Source organism: Microcaecilia unicolor, chromosome 1, assembly GCF_901765095.1.
Source record: "Microcaecilia unicolor chromosome 1, aMicUni1.1, whole genome shotgun sequence".
NCBI lineage: Eukaryota > Metazoa > Chordata > Amphibia > Gymnophiona > Siphonopidae > Microcaecilia > Microcaecilia unicolor.
This window is the reverse complement of record NC_044031.1, coordinates 770,709,566-770,731,857: the sequence shown is the minus strand read 5'-3', so window position 1 is coordinate 770,731,857 and position 22,292 is coordinate 770,709,566. Positions and strand designations below refer to the sequence as shown.

Sequence of the window (22,292 nt, the reverse complement as noted above, 5' to 3'; positions counted from 1 at the left end):
GCTCCGGCCTGTCCAGTTCCGCTGCTCTGCTCTCCTCTGCTTCTGCTTCAGCTTCGCTTAATCCGTCTCTTCCGGCCTGCACCGGTCCTGCTGTCCTCTGCTCCAACCCATTCCCAGCTTATCTGTTCCAGCCTGCTCCTAACTAGTGTCCCAGCCCTGCTGCTCCGCTGTCTTCTGCTCCAACTAGTTCCATCTGTACCAGCTTGTTCCAGTCCGTCCGTTACAGCCTGTTCCAGTCCCAGTCTGTTCCAGCGTGTTCCAGTCCATGTGTTCCAGAGTGTCCCAGCCCTGCAGCTCCACTGTCTTCTGCTCCAACTAGTTCCAGCGTGTTCCAGTCCGTCTGTTCCAGAGTGTCCTAGCCCTGCTGCTCCACTGTCTTCTGCTCCAACTAGTTCCAGGCCATCTGTACCAGCTTGTTCCAGTCCATCTGTTCCAGCTTGTTCCAGCCTGTGCCGCCCGCTCCACTATTCTGTTCCAGACCATCTACTCCAGCTTGCTGTTCATCCGTCCATCTGTTCCAGCCTGTTCCCGTCTGTCTGTTCCAGCTTGCTCCATCTGTTCCAGTCAGTTCCAGCTTGTTCCCGTCTGCCTGTTCCACCTTGTTCCAGTCCGCCTGATCCAGTCTGCTCCAGCCTGTTCCAGTCCGCCTGTTCCAACTCTTCCCTACTTCTTCCAGCAATCTGCTCCAGCTTGTTCCAATCCGCCTGATCCAGCTTTTCCCTACTTGTTCCAGCAATCTGCTCCAGCTCCCACCGCATCCACCCCAGCCTACCTGCATGCCTGCCTGCCTGCATGCCTACCAGCAACCAACCTGCATGCCTACCTACCAACAACCTACCTGCATGTTGTCAGTCCATCAATTTGCTTGCTGATCAACAACCAACTTGCCTCTTTGCCAGACCATCATCTTGACTATTTATCAACCCATCAACTACCGGCCTACCATCTAGCCTGCTCAACTACCTAATTGCCCCCCCCCCCACCTGCCCTCAAGCCTGCACAACTACCTAACTGCTGACCCACCTGCCTACCAGCTCTCCTATCACCCGCCTCCCTGACCATGGCCCCTTTACACATTCTCTTCATCACCCTGTCCCTTCCTAATCTCTTCTCCCTCCCCCCCTCCGCTGTCCACCGCAGGTACTCATTGCCCATCCATGTCCTCTCCCGTCCTACTCACTACTGCTCTACCCTACCCACCCCCACCCCTGACCAGCTCACCATCTCTCCTATCCCCCCTCCCTCCTAGCTCTCAACCTTCAACAGTTTCTTCCTGCCATTAGCCCATCCCCATTCCTACTAAGCCCATCCCGTCTTCGTCGCCCTACCTCCCCCACCCTCCTCCGCTCTCTCTTGCTCCTTCTCCTACTATCCGCCGGTGACATCAATCCCAATCCAGGCCCCCCTCACATGCCCTCGTATTATCCATGCAAACGCTTCCGAGATATCTCCAATCTCATTTCTATTCCCCTCCTTCCCCCTTCTTCCCTCCCCTTCTCATGCGCCCTGTGGAATGCCCACTCCGTGTGCAACAAACTTCCCTTCACCCATGATCTCTTCATCTCCCGCTCCCTTCATCTGCTCGCCCTAACCGAAACCTGGCTCACCCCCAATGACTCGGCCTCAGTCGCGGCCCTATGCCACGGAGGTTATCTTTTCTCCCACACTTCCCGCCCAATTGGCTGCGGATGAGGTGTCAGGTTATTACTCTCACCCACCTGTAGTTTTCAACCCCTCCTTCTACCACAATCTCACTGCTTCTCATCCTTTGAAGTTCACTCCATCCGTCTATTCTACCTGCTACCACTCAGAGTTGCAGTCATTTACTGCCCCCCTGAGAAATCTCTCTCTTCCTTCCTTACTGACTTCGATGCCTGGCTTTCTGTTTTTCTTGATCCCTCATCTCCGTCCCTCATTCTCGGAGACTTTAATATACACGCTGATGACCCATCCAACTCTCATACTTCTCAGTTCCTCACTCTAACATCCTCCTTCGGCCTCCAGCTGTGCTCCACCACCCCTACTCACCGGGATGGCCATTGTCTTGACCTTGTCCTCTCCTTTTCCAGCTCAACTTCCAATTTCCACACCTCAGTTCTTCCTCTCTCTGATCATCACCTGATCACTTTCACACTCCTTCACCCCCCCCCCTCAGCCCCGCCCAACATTAACCACTACTTCCAGGAATCTCCAGGCCATTGACCCTCCCACCTTATCCTCTAGTATTCCTAATCTCCTCCCCTCCATCATGTCCTTCGAGTCTGTCGACGAAGCGGTCTCCGCTTACAATGCCACTCTCTCCTCTGCTCTGGACACCCTCGCACCATCCATCTCCCATCCCACAAGACGTACTAATCCCCAGCCCTGGTTGACCCCTTGCATCCGTTACCTTCGCTCCTGCGCCCGATCTGCTGAACGCCTCTGGAGGAAATCTCGCACCTATTCAGACTTCCTTCATTACAAATTCATGCTATCCTCCTTCCAGTCCTCCCTATTCCTTGCCAAACAGGACTACTACACCCAATTGACCAATTCTCTCAGCTCCAACCCTCGTCGTCTCTTCGCCACCCTTAACTCCCTCCTCAAAGTACCCTCCACTCCTACTCCCCCCTCACTCTCTCCTCAATCACTGGCTGACTACTTCCACGACAAAGTGCAAAAGATCAACCTTGAATTCACTACCAAGCCACCTCCTCCTCTTCTCTCTTCAACCCTCTCCATCAACCAACCAACCAACTCCTTCTCCTCCTTCCCTGATATCTCCAAGGAGGAAACTGCCCGCCTTCTTTCCTCCTCGAAATGCACAACTTGTTCCTCTGATCCCATCCCCACCAACTTACTTAACACCATCTCTCATACTGTCACCCCCTCCATCTGTCATATCCTCAACCTATCTCTCTCCACTGCAACTGTCCCTGACACCTTCAAGCATGCCGTAGTCACACCTCTCCTCAAAAAATCATCACTTGACCCTACCTGTCCCTCCAACTACCGCCCCATTTCCCTCCTACCCTTCCTCTCCAAGATACTTGAGCGTGCCGTTCACAGCCGCTGCCTCGATTTCCTCTCCTCTCAGGCCATCCTCGATCCACTTCAATTCGGTTTTCGCCCTCTACACTCAACAGAAACAGCACTCTCTAAAGTCTGTAATGACCTGTTCCTTGCCAAATCCAGAGGCCACTACTCCATCCTTATCCTCCTTGATCTATCCGCTGCGTTTGACACTGTCAATCACGATTTACTTCTTGCCACACTGTCCTCATTTGGGTTCCAGGGCTCTGTCCTCTCCTGGTTCTCCTCCTATCTCTCCCATCGTACCTTCAGAGTACACTCTCACAGTTCTTCCTCCGCCGCCCCCATCCCGCTCTCTGTAGGAGTTCCCCAGGGATCTGTCCTTGGACCCCTTCTTTTTTCAATCTACACCTCTTCCCTGGGCTCACTGATCTCATCTCATGGTTTCCACTATCATCTTTATGCTGATGACACCCAGTTGTATCTCTCCACACCAGACATCACCGTGGAGACCCAGACCAAGGTATCGGTCTGCTTGTCCGACATTGCTGCATGGATGTCCAATCGGCACCTGAAACTGAACATGTCCAAGACCGAGCTTATAGTCTTTCCACCAAAGCCCACCTCTCCTGTTCCTCCTCTCTCGATCTCAGTTGATAACACCTTCATCCTCCCCGTCTCATCTGCCCGCAACATTGGAGTTATCTGCGCATATCCAGCAGACAGCCAAGACCTGTCGCTTCTTCCTCTTTAACATCAGCAAAATTCGCCCTTTCCTCTCTGAACACACCACCCGAACTCTCATCCACACCCTCATTACCTCTCGCCTTGACTACTGCAACCTTCTCCTCACTGGCCTCCCACTTAGCCATCTATCCCCACTTCAATCCATTCAGAACTCTGCTGCTCATCTTATATTCCGCCTGAACTGATACACTCATATTACCCCCCCTCCTCAGGTCGCTTCACTGGCTTCCAATCAGATACCACATTCAGTTCAAGCTTCTCCTTCTCATCTACAAATGCACTCAGTCTGCAGCCCCTCATTACCTCTCCACCCTCATCTCCCCTTACGTTCCCGCCCGAAACCTCCGCTCACAGGACAAATCCATCCTCTCAGTACCCTTCTCCACCACCGCCAACTCCAGGCTCCACCCATTCTGCCTCGCCTCACCCTATGCGTGGAATCAACTTCCTGTGGCCCTACGCCAAGCCCCCTGCCTACCCATCTTCAAATCCTTGCTCAAAGCCCACCTCTTCAATGTTGCCATCGGCACCTAACAGACTGCCCCAATTTGACTGCCACTACTTGATTGTCTGTACATTTGTCCATTAGATTGTAAGCTCTTCGAGCAGGGACTGTCCTTCTAGGTTATATTGTACAGCGCTGCGTAACCCTAGTAGCACTTTAGAACTGTCAAATAGTACTAGTAGTAGTAGGCTCACATTTTTCAGCCCATATTCCTCAAACACTCCGAAAATTAGCAGAGAACACTGGTAAGGGAAGAAAAGTGGTTCAAAGACCAAGAGAGCTTATCCACTGAAAATTATGCTCTAGGGTCTATGTCCCCCTATTAAACCAACGTCTTGCTCACCTAACCAAGTGAGTGCTTTGATATTTTAGAAAAATATTAGACTAGCCTGACTTCCGTCTGTGGATTCTTGAATACCCAAATATCTGATTTGTTCATTTTTAAAGAGGATTTTGCTGTTCAGCAATTTATCTAATATTTGATTTGTCTATTGTAGCTAAGAGAATTTTAGATGTTGAGTTTTCCATTTAGTGGTTTAACCTTTTGAGAATGTGTGATAAGGCAAGCAGATGCTCCTGTTCCTTATGTAGAAGTCCGTGAATATTAATGTTCAATTAACCAGTTCCAAATCCAGTGGGAGCAAGGAAATCCCTCAAGAGAGGAGACTCCAGTTATCTCAGCTGAAGCTCTGGGAAAAAGATGAGAAATATTTTCTAATAATGTGTAAGTGTCTTTTCTCTAGCAGAAGCAGTCAAACCTGGAGATGATGCTGGCATGCCCGAAATTGAAGAAAAGAGTCCTGCAGAAGTGGAGCATGTTCTCATAGGTAACACTGGTTTCCCTTAGGTAAAGGCATTAAGTTTTTATTCAGAATCCAAAGAACCATACAGCAAACTGCTGTACAGTTATACAAGGCAAAGTCAACAGCCGATTGCATGATAATGAAGAAACAATGATATAATAGTGAACAAAGCACCATAAAGCATGAGACAAAAGAAACTTATGATCCCATTGTTTATGATAGGTAAAGGCATTAAATAGCCAGCACTTGGTTCTAACCTGGCCTCAGAATGTGTTAGCCTTGTATTCATAGACAGACAGAAAATGTGTTTCTCTTTGCTATCTTTTTAGCTCTCAAGAAGTCTGAAGTCTTGAATCCCCAGGAGGAAGAGAACCTTCCCATAGCTGCAACTATTCCTAGCATTCACGAAGGTATAGGTAAGAAGCTTGAGCCTTGTTCTTTATTTAGTATCTAAATGTGACATTCTGCTTTTTTTTTACAGCAGAGCTTTGGAAATCTGTTTATTACTCTTATAAAATGCCATCTGTTTGATTGCCTTGCTGCTGTCAGCATTAACACTGTGATTATGCACTTTAGCTCTAATGAATGGACCTTAAAGGGAAGCAGTCTGAGGGAGGTATTAGAGAGGAGGGTGATAGGCAGGGAACGGGGTGTTACTCATAAATAAAAAGTAAAAAGTTGAAGTATATTTTATATTTGATTACGCATTGCAAACTATATTGTGTATTCTTTGTTATGCAACTGGCACATCGTTATGTGTATTTTTGAAATGAGAATGTGTTAGGTACGCTATGTTCAGAATTAACAATGTTCAATAAAGACTTCTAAAAATTTAAAAAAAAAAAAAAAAAGGGAAGCAGCCTGCTCCAGCAAAATTTTTAATTGTACTGGCCTTTCTCTGTATAGTAAACGGAATTTGTTTACATTGTAGAGCGAAATGTTGTGAATCCTGATGCTGGTAAGGTGAATCCAAAAGATCCAAACCTGGGGCAGTCCTTGCAAATGCAGAGCAAAACACAGTTTGGAAACAACCTTCAGCAGCAAGTTACAAGAGAAAGAGATGGTGACCTTCCAAAGCTGAAACAGAGTAAGAGTTGTTGTATCATATTGCAAGGTGTTTGTTGAAAGTTTAGGAGCGTGGTGCATCCTTAGTTTCATGGTGAGGCGCTTGGTTACTTGTCGAAAATCACACCTTTAGATTATAATTTATTTACTACAAATTTAATACATTGATTGTCCAGGAAAACCTTCTCTCAACAGTTCTTTTACTTCTCTTAGCCCGGGAAGTGATAACTGTATCTTGAATTTCAAGAATAGATAGATGAAGTCAATATTGTAGATGATTGAAAATAACCAGTTGACCGTTCAGCGTACCCACTTGTCTTCCTATCTGATTCTGTGCCACTTTGGGTAGATGTAAATAAGTTTCCTAGATATAAACAAACACTGTTTCCCTTGACCATGTGTACACATCTCTCAATCTTGTTCATATCACTACCCTGTATATCTCTCCTAAACAGGTTTAAATTCTGTTTCCATTTTGTAAACTGCTTAGTTGATAGGCGGGCTGTAAATTAAGCCAATCAATTATACAGGCCACCAATAGTGGGCTATTTGAGGCCTTGTCATTTTCTTCTTTCTTACAAGTCACATAGTTAATGTCACACTTAGTTTATCTCCCATTAAACTCTGAAATAATCCAGACAGCTGTTTGATAATATCCAACCATCCCAAATAAAAGAAGGGCCAATCTCGTTTGGACCAGTGGTGCTTCTAGCCCAGCAGCCTGTCTGATGGCAGCTACTGAGCTGTTGGTAAAGCCCAACAAACCTAACCAGAGCTTAAATACTACTACTACTACTTATCATTTCACTAGCACTACTAGACGTACGTAGCACTGTACACTTGAACATGAAGAGACAGTCCCTGCTCGACAGAGCTTACAATCTAATTAGGACAGACAAACAAGAGATAAGGGAATATTAGTGAGGATGATAAAATAAGGATTCTGAACAAGTGAACAAGAGTTAGGAGTTAAAAGCAGCATCAAAAAGGTGAGCTTTTAGCTTAGATTTGAAGAGATGGAGCTTGACATACTGGCTCAGAAAGTCTATTCCAGGCATAAGGTGCAGCAAGATAAAAGGAATTGAAGTCTGGAGTTAGCAGTGGAGGAGAAGGGTGCAGATAAGAGATTTACCCAGTGAACGGAGTTCCCAGGGAGGAATGTAGGGAGAGATGAGAGTCGAGAGGTACTGAAGAGCTGCAGAGTGAATGCACTTATAGGTCAATAAGAGGAGTTTGAACTGAATGCGGAAACGGATAGGAAGCCAGTGAAGTGACTTGAGGAGAGGGCTAATATGAGCATAATATGGGCTCCCTGTAGAAACATAAGCAGTTAGTAAGCTATCCCCCTCCCAGTTTCTAATATCTGTTTACATCCTTGTCTTCGAGGAAGACATCCAGACACTTTTTGAACCCTGCTATGTGTCTTATTGTTGTCAAATCTGACAGCCTCTCTTCATCAGCAGGTTCCACAATCTAACCACCTGCTGACTAAAGAAATATGTTCTCCTTGAAACTGCCAATTCGTTGTTTCATTAGATGCCATTTAGTCCTAGCAATTTTTGACAGGGTAATAGAGACCGACTGAAACAGTTTTATTCAGTCTCTTCTAAACCAAATCTGCACCTTAAATTTGCTGATCAGTTTTAGCTGAACCCAAAACTGATCCTATCCCCAAACCGTAGCAGTCTTCTCTGCATCCCGGGCCTACCTTAGAGTCCCTGGTGGTCTAGTGCTAGTCGGGGCTGGAACTAAAAACACAAGTAAGAAGACTAGAAAGAGCATGGAACTAGAAAAAAGACGAAAACACACTCAAAGACTGGAAACAACTACAAAGAAAATACAAATACACGATCAGGCAAACTAAAAGGACATATTACAAAGCCAAAATAGGACCAAATTACAAGGAGTTTGATTCCCAGCACAGGCAGCTCCTTGTGACTCTGGGCAAGTCACTTAACCCTCCATTGCCCATGTAAGCCGCATTGAGCCTGCCATGAGTGGAAAAGCGCGGGGTACAAATGTAACAAAAATAAAATAAAAATAAATAAAATAAATAAATAAAAAAAAGGATACACACAAACTCTTCTCACTCGTAAACAGTCTACTAAACACTGAGACCCCATCAGCAACTGATCTTGCAAATTACTTCAAGGAAAAAATTACAAAGCTTCGACTCATGATACCCAGCAATAAAGCAAATTACACAAATATCCTTGAATGCACGGACCCAAAACCTGGAGAACACCCAGCAGATCGATCATGGACCAACTTCGACACACTTTCATCAAAAGAAATCTCACTCTGGCTGGGAAAATACACCAAATCATAATGTAAATTAGACATCTGCCCTAGCAGTCTAATAAGATCAGCACCCAAGCAATTCAAAATAGACATCACGAATCACGTAAATCATAGACTTCAAAATGGACTTTTCCCCACGGACAAAGGAAATATCCTACTTACACCGCTACCGAAAGATGCTAAAAAAAACACAATGGACCTAACCAACTATTGACCAGTAGCATCTATCCCCCTCATAACCAAACTCATGGAAGGCATAGTAACAAAACAACTTAACGAATATTTAAATAACCATTCAATTCTCCACGAGTCTCAATCAGGATTTCAGTCAAATCACAGTACCGAAACTGTGCTAGTGTCTGCAATGAACTCATTTAAACAAGAAATTGCAAGGGGCAACAACATACTCCTCCTACAATTCGACATGTCCAGTGCCTTTGACATGGTTGACCATGAAATACTATTACATATACTAGAATACTTCGGAATAGGAGGCACAGTTCTCAAATGGTTCAAAGGATTCCTGACCACAAGATCATACCAAGTAACAACGAAAGCGGACAGATCACCCCGCTGGTCACCTGAATATGGAGTACCCCAAGGATCCCCACTCTCACCAACCTTATTCAACCTGATGATGATACCTCTGGCTAAACTTCTAGCAACTGAAAACCTCAACCCTTACATATATGCAGATGATGTCATGATCTCCATTCCGTTTAGACACGATCTAAATGAAATTACCAACGAAATTAACCAAAGCTTCCAAATAATGCACTCCTGGGCAGACGCATTCCAACTGAAACTAAATGCAGAGAAAACACAATGTCTTGTTCTCACCTCACAATATAACACAAAAAGCTTCCCTACCATAACCACACCATACTGTTCCTTGCCTATTTCGCAAAACTTGAAAATTCTAGGAGTAACCATAGATCGAAACCTCACTCTCGATGATCACGTGAAAAACACGACAAAAAGATGTTCTATTCCATGTGGAAACTCAAAAGAGTTAAACCTTTCTTCCCGAGATACATATTCCGCACCCTGGTACAGTCAATGGTGATAAGTCATCTTGATTACTGTAATGCACTGTACGCAGGCTGTAAAGAGCAGAACATCAAAAAGCTCCAGACTGCCCAGAATACTGCGGCCAGACTCATATTTGGAAAACCCAAATATGAAAGTGCAAAACCCTTAAGAGAGAAACTTCACTGGCTCCCACTTAAGGAACGTATTGCATTCAAGATCTGCACAATGGTACACAAAATCATTCACGCAGACGCCCCAATCTACATGTTAAACCTTGTGGACCTACCTCCCAGAAACGCCTCAAAATCATCCCGGAAATTTCTTGACCTGCACTTCCCCAACTGCAAAGGACTAAAATACAAGATGATGCATGATACCACCTTCTCCTACATGCGCACAAAGTTATGGAACGTACTACCTAGAGACCTGAAGACAATCAACGAAACAACTACCTTTCGCAAATCCCTCAAGACGTATTTCTTCAACAAAGCTTACAGTGAAAACCCAGAACTGTACTAATCCACCTCTGAAAACCCATCGTTTAAGAAAACACATCGTTTAATATTCCTACTAAATTCCTTCCTTCCTTCTCTCTACTTCTTCCCCTAATTAATCTCTTCACAACAATAATTGTACCTGACATCCAGGATTAACTGTTTATAACAAAACTATGTAAGCCACTTTGAGCCTGCAAATAGGTGGGATAAGGTGGGATACAAATGCAATAAATAATAGTAATGATCTACAAATGCTCCTGCCCATGTCTCTGCCATCAAAATGGCTGCTGTGAACTCCAGCATTTGTTGAAACTCGTGGCAGCTATTTTGATAGTGGAGATGAAATGAGCAGGAGCTACTGGTGATCGCTCCTGCCCCAACTAGCTGCTAGACCACCAGGTACTCTAAGGTGGACCCGGGGCAGCCTATGGGTGGTTCCAGGAGAGAGGGAACCAAGACCTCTTCAGTTGGACGATAGGGAGGGAGGGGACAGGGAGAGAAAGAAGGAACTGAGCCAATTCCATTTTGGGGGGAAGGGGGAGGGAAGCTATGGGTATAGTGAGTTTTCAGCCAAAAATGTTCTGGCATTTTTGGCTGAAACAAAAACAAGACTAAATACAGAGTTTGGGCCAGTTGTACTGCCGAAACTGAAATTCGGTTGGCCTCTACAGGATAAACTACCACTTGCCTATGATTTGATCTTTACTCATGCATTTATTAGATGTCTGTCACCTTCCATTTCTGTCTTCTCTTTTCCATGCTAAAAAGCCCTAAATTTTCAGCCTTCATATGAGAGATTTTCTGAGGACAAACATGGTACTGTATTCTTACATGTGGATGATGCCATCCGATGGAGTCCTGCATGGGAACAACTCTCTAGCATCAGTAAAACCTTTGAGAGAGTTCAGCATGGATGCATGTGTGCCATCCCACCTGCCACATTTGTGAAGGATCTAGCCAGTTGACATTGACAGTATCTTGGACACCCTCGAGTGTTTGTAGAGGCCATCAGAGTTAGTCATCATCCAGACCCCTTCTTTTTTTTTTGTAATTTATATATTTTATTGAAAACACAATATCACAACTGCGTTATATCATAACGTAACACTCCATTTCTCATAATAATATAACAATGCTTCTCTATATTTTATACATTTTCTCCCTCCCCTCCCTCCTCCCTCTCCCTCCCTCTCCTCCCCCTCCCCCCCCCCTTCTTTTAATCCTCAGGATATTATATCACCTTCTTCTTATTCCGTATCTTTCAAGAGTACTTGTAATTGTGTCCATTCTTTTGCTTCAGAATTGTATCTCCCTATTCTTTTGTCTGTTAATTTATCCAACTCTATGAGCTCCCTTAATTTAACTTTCCAATCGGTCTTTGTGGGCCCCAATTTACTTTTCCAATGGCGTGCTATACCCGTTTTCGCTGCTGCTAGCCCTATCCGTTTTACTCTTTGTTGCCATTTTTGCCCTCTGTGGTTTCCCCACCCTAGTAAGCACCATTTAGGTTCATGAGGAAAGGGAATCTCCAAGACCATTGATAATTCGTTCACAATGTCTTTCCAATACTCTTGTATCTGGCTACATTCCCACCATATATGGTAGAATGTACCTTTCTCTTTCCCACACCTCCAGCATTCCGCAGAGGCTCCTGGGTATATTTTATTAATTTTTTCTGGTGTATAGTACCATCTACTTAGTATCTTGTATGCATTTTCTTTGATCAGCACACAAACTGATGTTTTCTTAACTTCGGTACACACCCTCCTCCATTCGGTCTCACTTAATGTCTGTCCCATGTCTTTTTCCCATGCTTCCATAAAAGCATGTTTTCTAAAAATTTGGCCCCGAAGGTGCCCATATACCTTGGAGATTCCCCTGCCTGACACATCAATTTCTCCCCATATATTTTCGAATTTCTCATGATCTACTGGTGGGTGTTTTGTCCATTTTTCTGTTATAATAAAGTGTTGGACTTGCAAGTATGCGTATTTATCTGTCTCTTGTAATTCATATTTCTCTTGGAGTTCTTCAAATGCCCTTATGCGACCTCCGTCCATTAAGTCACGAAATCTGATCAGACCCTTCTGAAACCATGTGGAGAAGACCCTTGATTCTTTCCCCGCTGGGAATCCCTCCTCCTGTGTGATCCACGCATATGAGGATCTCTGTTGTGTCCCCCTTAATTTCTTTTTTAAGGTACCCCAAAGTGTTAGTAGATGTGTTATAAACGGGTTTAGAGTCAGTTTCCCATAACTTTGTTCAGGAAGGGAGGCCCACAGAAGACCCTCCAAATATCCCTCTCTGACAAACACTTGTTCTAATGTGGTTATATGTGACAAGTCTACCTTACACCATTCTGCTATTTGTGTGATTTGTCCTGCCCAGTAATACCATTGCATGTTTGGCATTTCTCTTCCTCCTTCCTGTACTCTTCCCCACATTATCCTCTTGGGTAACCTTGCCGGCTTTCTCCCCCAGGTAAATTTCCCTAATTCTGATTGCAATCTTGTCAACTCTCTGGTCGGTACTGGGATGGGTAATGTCTGAATCAAAAATAGAAATCTTGGCAGGATATTCATTTTTATTACTGCTATTCGTCCCCACCACGACAGCCATCCTGACCCCCATCTATTCAAATCCCTCCTCACTGAACTAAGCAGGGGTTCATAATTCCAAGCATATAGATTCTGTAAATCTTTGGGAATTTTTATTCCTAGATACCGGAAACCCAGTTCCGTTATTTTAAAATTGCACCTTTCCTTCAGGTAATTACTCTCTGCCTCTGTTATTGTAATTCCCATTATTTCAGATTTGTCGTAATTTACTTTAAATCCTGCTTGTCTCCCATATACTTCAAGTTCCTTAACTAGGACAGGTAGAGTGTGCATCGGTTGGCCCACGTAAAATAGGATGTCATCAGCGAATAACGCTATTTTATGTTCCTTTCCACCTAGTTTTATTCCCCTCACCTCCTTCATGGTTCGAATTCTCTGTGCCAGGGGTTCAATAGACAACGCGAACAATAGGGGCGATAGCGGGCATCCCTGACGTGTACCCCTCTGGATATGGAAAATTTCAGAGTATCCCCCATTAATCTTTAATCTTGCAGTCGGTGATGTATATAGCCCTTTTATCCATTCTATAAATGGTATTCCCATTCCCATTACCCTCATTACCTCCCATAGATATTCCCACTCCACTCTGTCGAATGCTTTCTCAGCGTCTATTGCTAACAGCGTCAGCGAGTCTCCTCTTCTTTGCGCCCCCCAAATAATATTCAATGTCCGTCTGATGTTATCAGCAACCTTTCTATTTAATATAAAACCAGATTGATCTGGGTGTATAAGTTTTGGCATTATACGGGCTAGGCGGTCGGCCATGACCTTTGCAAGTATCTTAACATCTATATTTAATAATGATATAGGTCTATATGATCCACAACATGTTGGGTCCCTTCCTGGTTTAGGTAATACTGTTATACCCGCTATTTTCATGCTATTAGGTAGCCCATTTCCTCCAAAGTTTGCATTTCCAACTCTCACCAATATTGGGGCTAATTCCCTTCCAAATACTTTATAAAATTTCCCCGTGTATCCATCCAAACCCGGTGCCTTGCCTCCTTTTAGCCCCTTGATTACCTCTAGTACTTCCTGCAACGTTATGGACTTCTCTAGCTCTAATTTCTGAGCCTCCGTTACCTTATGGAGTCCTAGATCTCTTAATTGACTTTGTATGTCTTCTTTGGGGATTTTTTCCCCTGGCGCGTATAATTTAGAGTAATATTGCACAAAGGCTTTCCTAATATCTTTATCTTGATATACCAATCTATCCCCTTGTGTTTTTAGTTTAGCGATTAAGCTCCTTGTCTGTTTTTGTCTTAAAGTGCGTGCCAGCATGGTCCCCGCTTTGTTACTAAATTCAAAAAATTTTTGTTTCATCAGGGTTCTATGGAATTCCATCGTACTCATCTGTATTTTCCGGAGTTCCCCTCTGCATTGTATTAGGTCTCTGAGCGTTTTTGCATCTCCCTGTAGTTGGTGTTGTGATTCTAATTGTGTTAATTTTTGCCTAATTGTCAATTCTGTTGCTTCTCTTTTTTTTTTTTTGTAGGTGCCTTTTGCTATCAGATGCCCTCTAATTACAGCTTTTAGAGCATCCCATAAGGTACCTTCCGATACATCTCCCCTGTCATTGTTTTGGAGGTATTCTATTATCCTCATTCGTATGTCTTGACAATCTTTCTCCGCAGCTATCAGGGATTCATTTAGTCTCCACATCGTTTCCTTTCTCTCTATCTCTATTTTCCCCACCAGTACCCATACTGGTGCGTGGTCTGATGTCTGTATATTTTCTATGTCTGAGTCTTTCATGTCCCCCCATATTGATCTGCTCCCCCAAATCGCATCTATCCTTGAGTATGATTTTTGGGCATGAGAATAAAAAGAATATGTTTTTTGACCTGGGTGTTGCATCCTCCATATATCTACCAGATCTAAATCCTTCATTAATTTAAGAAATTTCCCCCTATGTGTTCTCGGTCCTCCTCCTTTCCCCTGTGAATGGTCCAGTCTAGAGGCAGTCATGTTGTAGTCCCCTCCCATAATTATCTGTCCCCTTACAAATTTACTTAGGCCTAAGCCTAGTTTTGTGAAAAAAGTTCCCTGTCCCTCATTTGGTGCATATACATTGATAAATGTGATCAAGTGATTTCCTACCCTTCCTTTAATTGCTAAGCTTCTCCCATCTTCCCCTTTGTATATATCTTCTTGTACAAATCTTAACTGTTCATTAATGTAAATTGCCAATCCTCCCGTCTTCCCTCCCTTGGGATCCGCCAGCTTAGTTCCCTGCCCCAGTGTTTTATAGCTAATCAAGTGCTCATCTCGTCTTTGTATATGTGTTTCCTGAAGCATTATCACATCCCATTTTAATCTTTTCAGTTCTTTAAGAACTATGCTTCTTTTCCCGGGATTATTCAAACCGTTAACGTTCCAAGATCCTACTTTTATTCCCCTCCCTCCCCTTTCCCTTCCCTCCCCCCCTCTTTTCCCTGCCCCCCCAGTGGGCTCCTGTTTTTGGCCCTGGACACTTCTGGCCAGTGCTACCCTGGAGGAAGTGCATCTGTGCCAGACGGCTGCCCCCACATATTTACATCATCAGTTCCCTCCCCCTCCCCCATTTACATTTCCCTATTCCCCCACACCAAGCATATTGCAACAATTAACCAGCACCATAGTTCTCACAGAGTATATTACCACAGTTCCATTTAGTTGACCTCTGGTTAATTTCTCAGTCTTTTCCTCTTATTTCTCCCTCAAATCTGGCTTTGTCCGGGGATCTGTTTTTCTTCTCTCTTCCAATTTTCTGCCATCTTTGATTTTCCGGGGTCTGTTGTCTTTGTTGTCGTCTTTGTTCTCCTTCTTTATCTTGTGGAATGTCCGTGCAGCCCATGTCTCTCAGGCTTTTCCATGCGCCTTCCACCGTCTGGATTCGCCTCGACTTGGTGCCCACTGTTACCAGAATTCCTCTTGGGTACAGCCACCGGTATCTCAGTCCTGCTTTTTGCAAATACATTGTGATATCCTTAAGTTCTCTCCGTGCTTGCAGGGTTTTTTTCGCCAAATCCTGGAAGATTTGTATTTTATTATTTTCCCATGTAATCTCTTTCATGGCCCGAGCCTTGCGCCACACTGCCTCTTTGGTGTTATAGTCATGGAAGCATGCTATTATATCTCTAGGCCCCTCAGCCCTCTGTGGCCCTAATGTCCGGTGGGCTCTGTCAATTCTATATTTGTCCGGATTGGTTGAGTCCTCGCTTTCACTCTCCAGATCCATAATAGCTGCACAGATTGCTCTTATTATTTTGGATGCGTCTTTGTATGACTCTACCTCTGGTACCCCTTTGAATCTCAGATTGCATCGTCTAGACCTGTTTTCCAGGTCTTCTAGTTGCATTTCCAGGGCTTCTCTGCATTGACTTTCTTTTTTTATTGCTTGCTGCAGTTCTTTTATCTCCTCCTCTGCACCGTCCACTCTCTCCTCAGTCTCCGCCACTCGTTTCCCCATATCTCTCAATTCCTCCCGCAGCTCTCCTATTGCTGCCTGTATCCCTTTTCTTGTATTCACCATTTCCGCTTTAAGCTCTTGGAACCAGCGTGAAACATCCATTTTATCCGTTTCGGAGTTTTCGTCTACCATTTCCTCGTGCTCCGGGTCAGATTCGGAAACTCCGTCCGCCATTTTGAAATTTCGCGACGCTACTTTCGCGCCCGCGCTTTTCCCTATTCCAGGGTTTTCGGCGGCGTACTTGAATTTAGCTAGTTTCTTCCGAGCTGCCATTACTTCTGGTGTTTAGATTCCTGCTTGGTGGGGATTTTCGCCGCGTTTTCGGGGAATTGGAGGCTCCTTTTACTTCTGGCTCTTCAGAGCTCTCTTGTTAGGCAGCCATTCGACAGCGCTGACGTCACTTCCTCCCCATCCAGACCCCTTCTGTGGATGAGGAAAGATACATTCTCTTCCTCTGTGCTAAGGAACAAACTGCTGGACATCAGGCAGAGGCCAGGGTGCACCAGCATCACACCCCTTTGGAGTGTTATGTCAAGAGCTCCAAGGCATTGAGATCACTAGTGTCCTTGAAGTGCCCTCACCATGAGAACTGCTCATCCTCCTTGGTAGCGGAGGGGGATGTAACAGCCTCTATAGAGCTGAGATCTAGCTCTCGATATGCCTCAACTCAGGAGGAAGTGACCACTCTGACTATGATGCCTTTGTCGATGGCAGCTTTCAAGGAGAAGCTCATAAAGAAGTTAAGAGAACTGCTCTTAATGTGAAACTACGCCTTTGACAGCAACATTGCCAAGGCCCAAAGTAATCAATCTTATACTTGGGACCATTCGCTGCCTGCAGAGGACTCATCAACACCAAGGCTCAAATTGGTTCAGAATCAGTGTCAGCTGTGTCATTGTCAATCGTGGATCTGGGTTTCTGCCAGGTACTTGTAACCTGGAGTCTTTTTTGACTGGGTGACCTGGATGAGGGACGTGCGCTAGATGTAATCTACTTGGACTTCAGCAAAGCCTTTGATATGGTCCCCCACTAAAGTCTCGTGAATAAGCTGAAAGGGTTGAACTTAGGACCGAAAGTGGTGAACTGGATAAGAAACTGGTTGACCGACAGGTGGCAGAGGGTGGTGGTAAATGGATTCTGCTCGGAGGAAAGGAAGGTGAGCAGTGGAGTTTCTCAGGGGTCAGGGCTGGGACCTATCTGTGTAATATATTTGTGGGAGATATTTCTGAAGGGTTGGAAGGAAAGGTGTGCCTTTTTGCGGATGTGACGAAAATAGCCAATAGAGTAGATACTCTGGAGGGAGTAGAAACGATGAGAAGGGATCTCCGAACATTAGAAGAATGGTCGAGGGTCTGGCAGGTAAAATGTAATGCCAGGAAGTGTAGAGTGATGCAACTGGGGTGCAGAATCCCAAAAGAGAGATACCAGATAGGAGGGGAGAGATATTAGTAAGCTCAACTCAGGAGAGAGACCTTGAGGTGTTGGTGTCGGAGGATCTGAAGGTGAAGCAACAATGCGGCAAGGCGACGGCTGTGGCCAGAAGGATGCTAGGCTGCGTAGAGAAGGGCATAACCAGCAGAAGAAAGGAGGTGTTGATGCCCCTCCACAAGTTGTGGGTGAGGCCCCACTAGGAGTATTGTGTTCAGTTTTGCAGGCCGTGTCTTGCTAAAGATGTAAAAAGACTGGAAGCGGTGCAAAGAAAAGCTACAAAAATGGTATGGGATTTGCGTTGCAAACCGTACAAGGAGAAACTTGCTGGCCTGAACATGTATACCTTGGAGGAAAGGAGAACCAGTGATGATATACAGACGTTCAAATATTTGAAATGTATTAATCCACAAATGAACCTTTTCCGGAGACGGGAAGGCGGTAGAACTAGAGGACATGAATTGAGGTTGAGGGGGGGCAGACTCAGGACTAATGTCAGGAAGTATTTTTTCACGGCGAGGGTGGTGGATATGTGGAATGCCTTCCCGTGGGAGGTGGTGGAGATGAAAACGGTAATGGAATTCAAACATGGGTTATCATAGTCTTCTTTTTGAAAGTTAAACACTAACGTATTGGATTTCCTGTGTGTACAAAGCTGATATCAAATCTGATCATATGATCACTGTTATCAAGCAGCCCCAGCACCATTACTTCCTGAAGGACTAGGTCTAGAATTTTTCCTCCTTTTGTTGGCTCTTGAAGCAGCTGCTCCATAAAGCAGTCCTTGATTTTGTCTAGAAATTTTACCTCCCTAGAATGCCCTGATGTTACATTTACCCAGTCAATATCTGGGTAATTTAAATCACTCAGTATTATTGTGTTGCCCAGTTTGTTAGCCTCCCTAATTTCCGATAACATTTCTACATCCGTCTGTTCATCCTGGCCAAGTAGATGGTAGTACACTCCTATCACTATCCTTTTCCCCTTTACACATGGAATTTCAATCCTACTACTACTTAACATTTCTAAAGCGCTACTAGGGTTGCGCAGCGCTGTACAATTTAACATAAACGGACAGGCCCTGCTCAAAGAGCTTACAATCTAAAGGACAAGTGAGTAGACGATACGATGGGGGCAGTCAATTTGGGGCAGTCCGGATATCCTGAAGGTAAGAGTTAGGTGCCGAAGGCAGCATTGAAGAGGTGGGCTTTAAGCAGAGACTTGAAGATGGGCAGGGAGGGGGCTTGACGTAGGGGCTCAGGAAGGTTGTTCCAGGCATAGGGTGAGGCGAGGCAGAATGGGCGGAGCCTGGAGTTGGTAGTGGTGAAGAAGGGTACTGAGAGGAGGGATTTGTCCTGTGAACGAAGGTTACGGGTGGGAACATAAGGGGAGATGAGGGTAGAGAGGTAGTGAGGGGCAGCAGATTGAGTACATTTGTAGGTAAGAAGGAGGAGCTTGAACTGAATGCGGTATCGGATTGGAAGCCAGTGAAGTGACCTGAGAAGAGGGGTGATATGAGTATATCGGTTCTGGCGGAATATAAGACGTGCAGCAGAGTTCTGAACAGATTGAAGGGGGGATAGATGGCTAAGTGGGAGTCCGGTGAGGAGTAAGTTGCAGTAGTCAAGTCGGGAGGTAATGAGAGCGTGGACGAGAGTTCGGGTGGTGTGTTCAGAGAGGAAAGGGCGAATTTTGCTGATGTTGAAGAGGAAGAAGCGACAGGTCTTGGCTATCTGCTGGATGTGTGCCGAGAAGGAGAGGGAGGAATCGAAGATGACTCTGAGGTTGCGAGCAGATGAGACGGGGAGGATGAGGGTGTTATCCACTGAGATAGAAAGTGGAGGAAGAGGAGAAGTGGGTTTTGGTGGAAAGACGATGAGCTCAGTCTTGGACATGTTCAGTTTCAGGTGGCGGTTGGACATCCATGTAGCAATGTCTGTTAAGCAGGCCGATACCTTTGCCTGGGTCTCCACGGTGATGTCTGGTGTGGAGAGATACAGCTGGGTGTCGTCCGCATAGAGATGATACTAGAAGCCATGAGATGAGGGAGCCCAGGGAAGAGGTGTAGATTGAGAAGAGAAGGGGTCCAAGGACAGATCCCTGGGGAACACCAACAGATAGCGGGATGGGGGTGGAGGAGGATCCATGGGAGTGAACCCTGAAGGTGCGGTGGGAGACATAGGAGGAGAACCAGGAGAGGACAGAGCCCTGGAACCCGAATGAGGACAGTGTGGCAAGGAGTAGATCATGATTGACAGTGTCAAAAGCGGCTGATAGATCGAGGACGATGAGGATGGAGTAGTGGCCTCTGGATTTGGCAAGGAACAGGTCATTACAGACTTTAGAGAGTGCTGTTTCTGTCTAGTGTGGAGGGCGAAAACCGGATTGAAGTGGATCGAGGATGGCATGAGAGGAGAGAAAATCAAGGCAAGCGACTGTGAACGGCACGCTCAAGTATCTTGGAGAGGAAGGGTAGGAGGGAAATGGGGCGGTAGTTGGAGGGACAGGTAGGGTCAAGTGATGATTTTTTGAGGAGAGGTGTGACTATGGCATGCTTGAAGGTGTCAGGGACAGTTGCAGTGGAGAGAGAGAGGTTGAGGATATGACAGATGGAGGTGGTGACAGTATGAGAGATGGTGTTAAGTAAGTTGGTGGGGATGGGATCAGAGGAACAGGTGGTACTTTTCGAGGAGGAAAGAAGGCGAGCGGTTTCCTCCTTGGAGATATCAGGGAAGGAGGAGAAGGAGTTGGTTGGTTGGTTGATGGAGAGGGTTGAAGAGAGAAGAGGAGGAGGTGGCTTGGTAGTGAATTCAAGGTTGATCTTTTGCACTTTGTCGTGGAAGTAGTCAGCCAGTGATTGAGGGGAGAGTGAGGGGGGTAGGAGCGGAGGGCACTTTGAGGAGGGAGTTAAGGGTGGCGAAGAGACGACGGGGGTTGGAGCTGAGAGAATTGGTCAGTTGGGTGTAATAGTCCTGTTTGGCAAGGAATAGGGAGGAGTGGAGGGAGGATAGCATGAATTTGTGAAGGAAATCTGAATGGGTGCGAGATTTCCTCCAGAGGCGTTCTGCAGATCGGGTGCAGGAACGAAGGTAGCGGATGCAAGGGATTAGCCAAGACTTGGGATTAGTACGCTTTGTGGGAAGGGAGGTGGATGGAGCGAGGGTGTCCAGAGCAGAGGAGAGAGTGGCATTGTATGCAGAGACAGCCTTGTCAACAGACTCGGAGGACAAGATGGAGGGGAGGAGATTGGAGATACAAGGATAAGGTGGGAGGGTCAATAGCCTGGAGATTCCTGGAGGTAGTGGTTAGAGTTGGACGGGGCTGAGGTGGGGTGTGAAGGTGATCAGGTGATGATCCGAGATAGGAAGAGCTGAAGTGTGGAAATTGGAGGGGGAGCCGGAGGAGGAGAGGACGAGGTCAAGACAGTGGCCATCTCGGTGAGTCGAGGCGTTGGAGCATAGCTGGAGGTTGAAGGAGGATGTTAGAGTGAGGAACTGAGACGCGTGAGGGTCGGATTGGTCATCAACATATATGTTAAAGTCTCCGAGAATGAGTGACGGAGATGAGGGTTCAAGAAAAACGGAAAGCCAGGCATCGAAATCGGTGAGGAAGGAAGAGGGATTTATTAGAGGGGCGGTAAATGACTGCCACTCTGAGTGACAATGGGTAGAATAGCCGGATGGAGTGTGCTTCAAAGGATGAGAAGCAGTGAGACTGCGGTAGGAGGAGGGGTTGGAAACTACAGGAGGGCGAAAGTAGTAGCCCAACGCCTCCACCGTGGCCAACTGGGCGGGGAGTGTGGGAGAAGAGAGCCTCCATGGCAAAGGGCCGCGACTGAGGCCGAGTCGTCCGGGGAGAGCCAGGTTTCAGTTAGGGCGAGCAGTTGAAGGGAACGAGAGATGAAGAGATCGTGGGTGAAGGGCAGTTTGTTGCAGACCGAGTGGGCATTCCATAGTGCACAAGAGAAGGGGAGGGAAGAGGAGGGGGATAGAGACGAGATTGGAGACATCACGGAATCGTTTGCATGGATAGGAGGAGGACAGGTGAGGGGGGCCTGGATTAGGATTAATGTCTCCAACGGATAGCAAGAGGAGGATCAAGAGAGTGCGGAGGAGGGTGGGGGAGGTTGGGCGACAAAGGCGGGGTGCACTTAGGAGGAACGGTGATGGGTTAATGGCAGGAAGGAGGTGATGAAGGTTAAGAGCTAGGAGGGAGGAGGGGGACAAGAGAGATGGTGAGGTGGTGGGGGAAGGGGGTGAGTAGGGTATTGCCGTAGCGGGCAGGATGGGAGGGGACCTGGGTGGGCAATGTGTTCCAGCGGTAGGCAGCAGTGGGGGGTGGGGGAAAAGATTAGGAAGGGACAGGGCAAGGAAGAGAATGTGGACAGGGGCCATAAGTAGAGATTGAGGTGTAACAGGTGTATGTGTAGTGACTGAGATGTGGAGCAGATAGAAGGAGCTGAAAAGCTGGAGGCTTGGAGTTGATGGAGTTGATGGACTGGAGAGCGGGTAAGTCAGTGGTTGACAAGCTGGCAGGCAAGTACGTCAATGGCTGAGAAGCTGGCAGGCAGGCAGGTTGGTGGGTTAGCAGGGGAGCAGGCAGGCAGGAGCAGGACTTGAGTCAGCAGGACAAGTTGGCAGGCAAGTAAGCCAATGGCTGACAAGCTAGCAAGCAGGCAGTCAGATTGGTGGGTTAACAGGGAGGCAGGCAGGAGCAGGACTGGAGTCAGCTGGAGCAGACGAAATGAAGTAAACTGGAACGGATGGGCTGGAACATGAGCAGGCGACAGGACTGGAGCAGGCTGTTGCACTTTGGAGGTTGGTTTGATTGGCA

General features: G+C 46.2%; 1 protein-coding gene across 5 annotated transcripts in view; it reads left to right on the top strand.

The window, feature by feature from the left end:
• The window catches only part of CASC4 (cancer susceptibility 4), a 227,730-nt gene that overhangs the window by 93,234 nt on the left and 112,204 nt on the right, over positions 1-22,292 (top strand). For 3 of the 5 annotated variants that reach the window (XM_030189829.1, XM_030189832.1, XM_030189828.1), the window contains exons 6-8: positions 5,008-5,091; positions 5,397-5,483; positions 5,999-6,154. In XM_030189829.1, the coding sequence (XP_030045689.1) occupies positions 5,008-5,091; positions 5,397-5,483; positions 5,999-6,154 (327 nt within the window). The remainder of the gene's footprint in view (positions 1-5,007; positions 5,092-5,396; positions 5,484-5,998; positions 6,155-22,292) is intronic. The other 2 variants (XM_030189831.1, XM_030189830.1) reach the window with 1 other exon arrangement.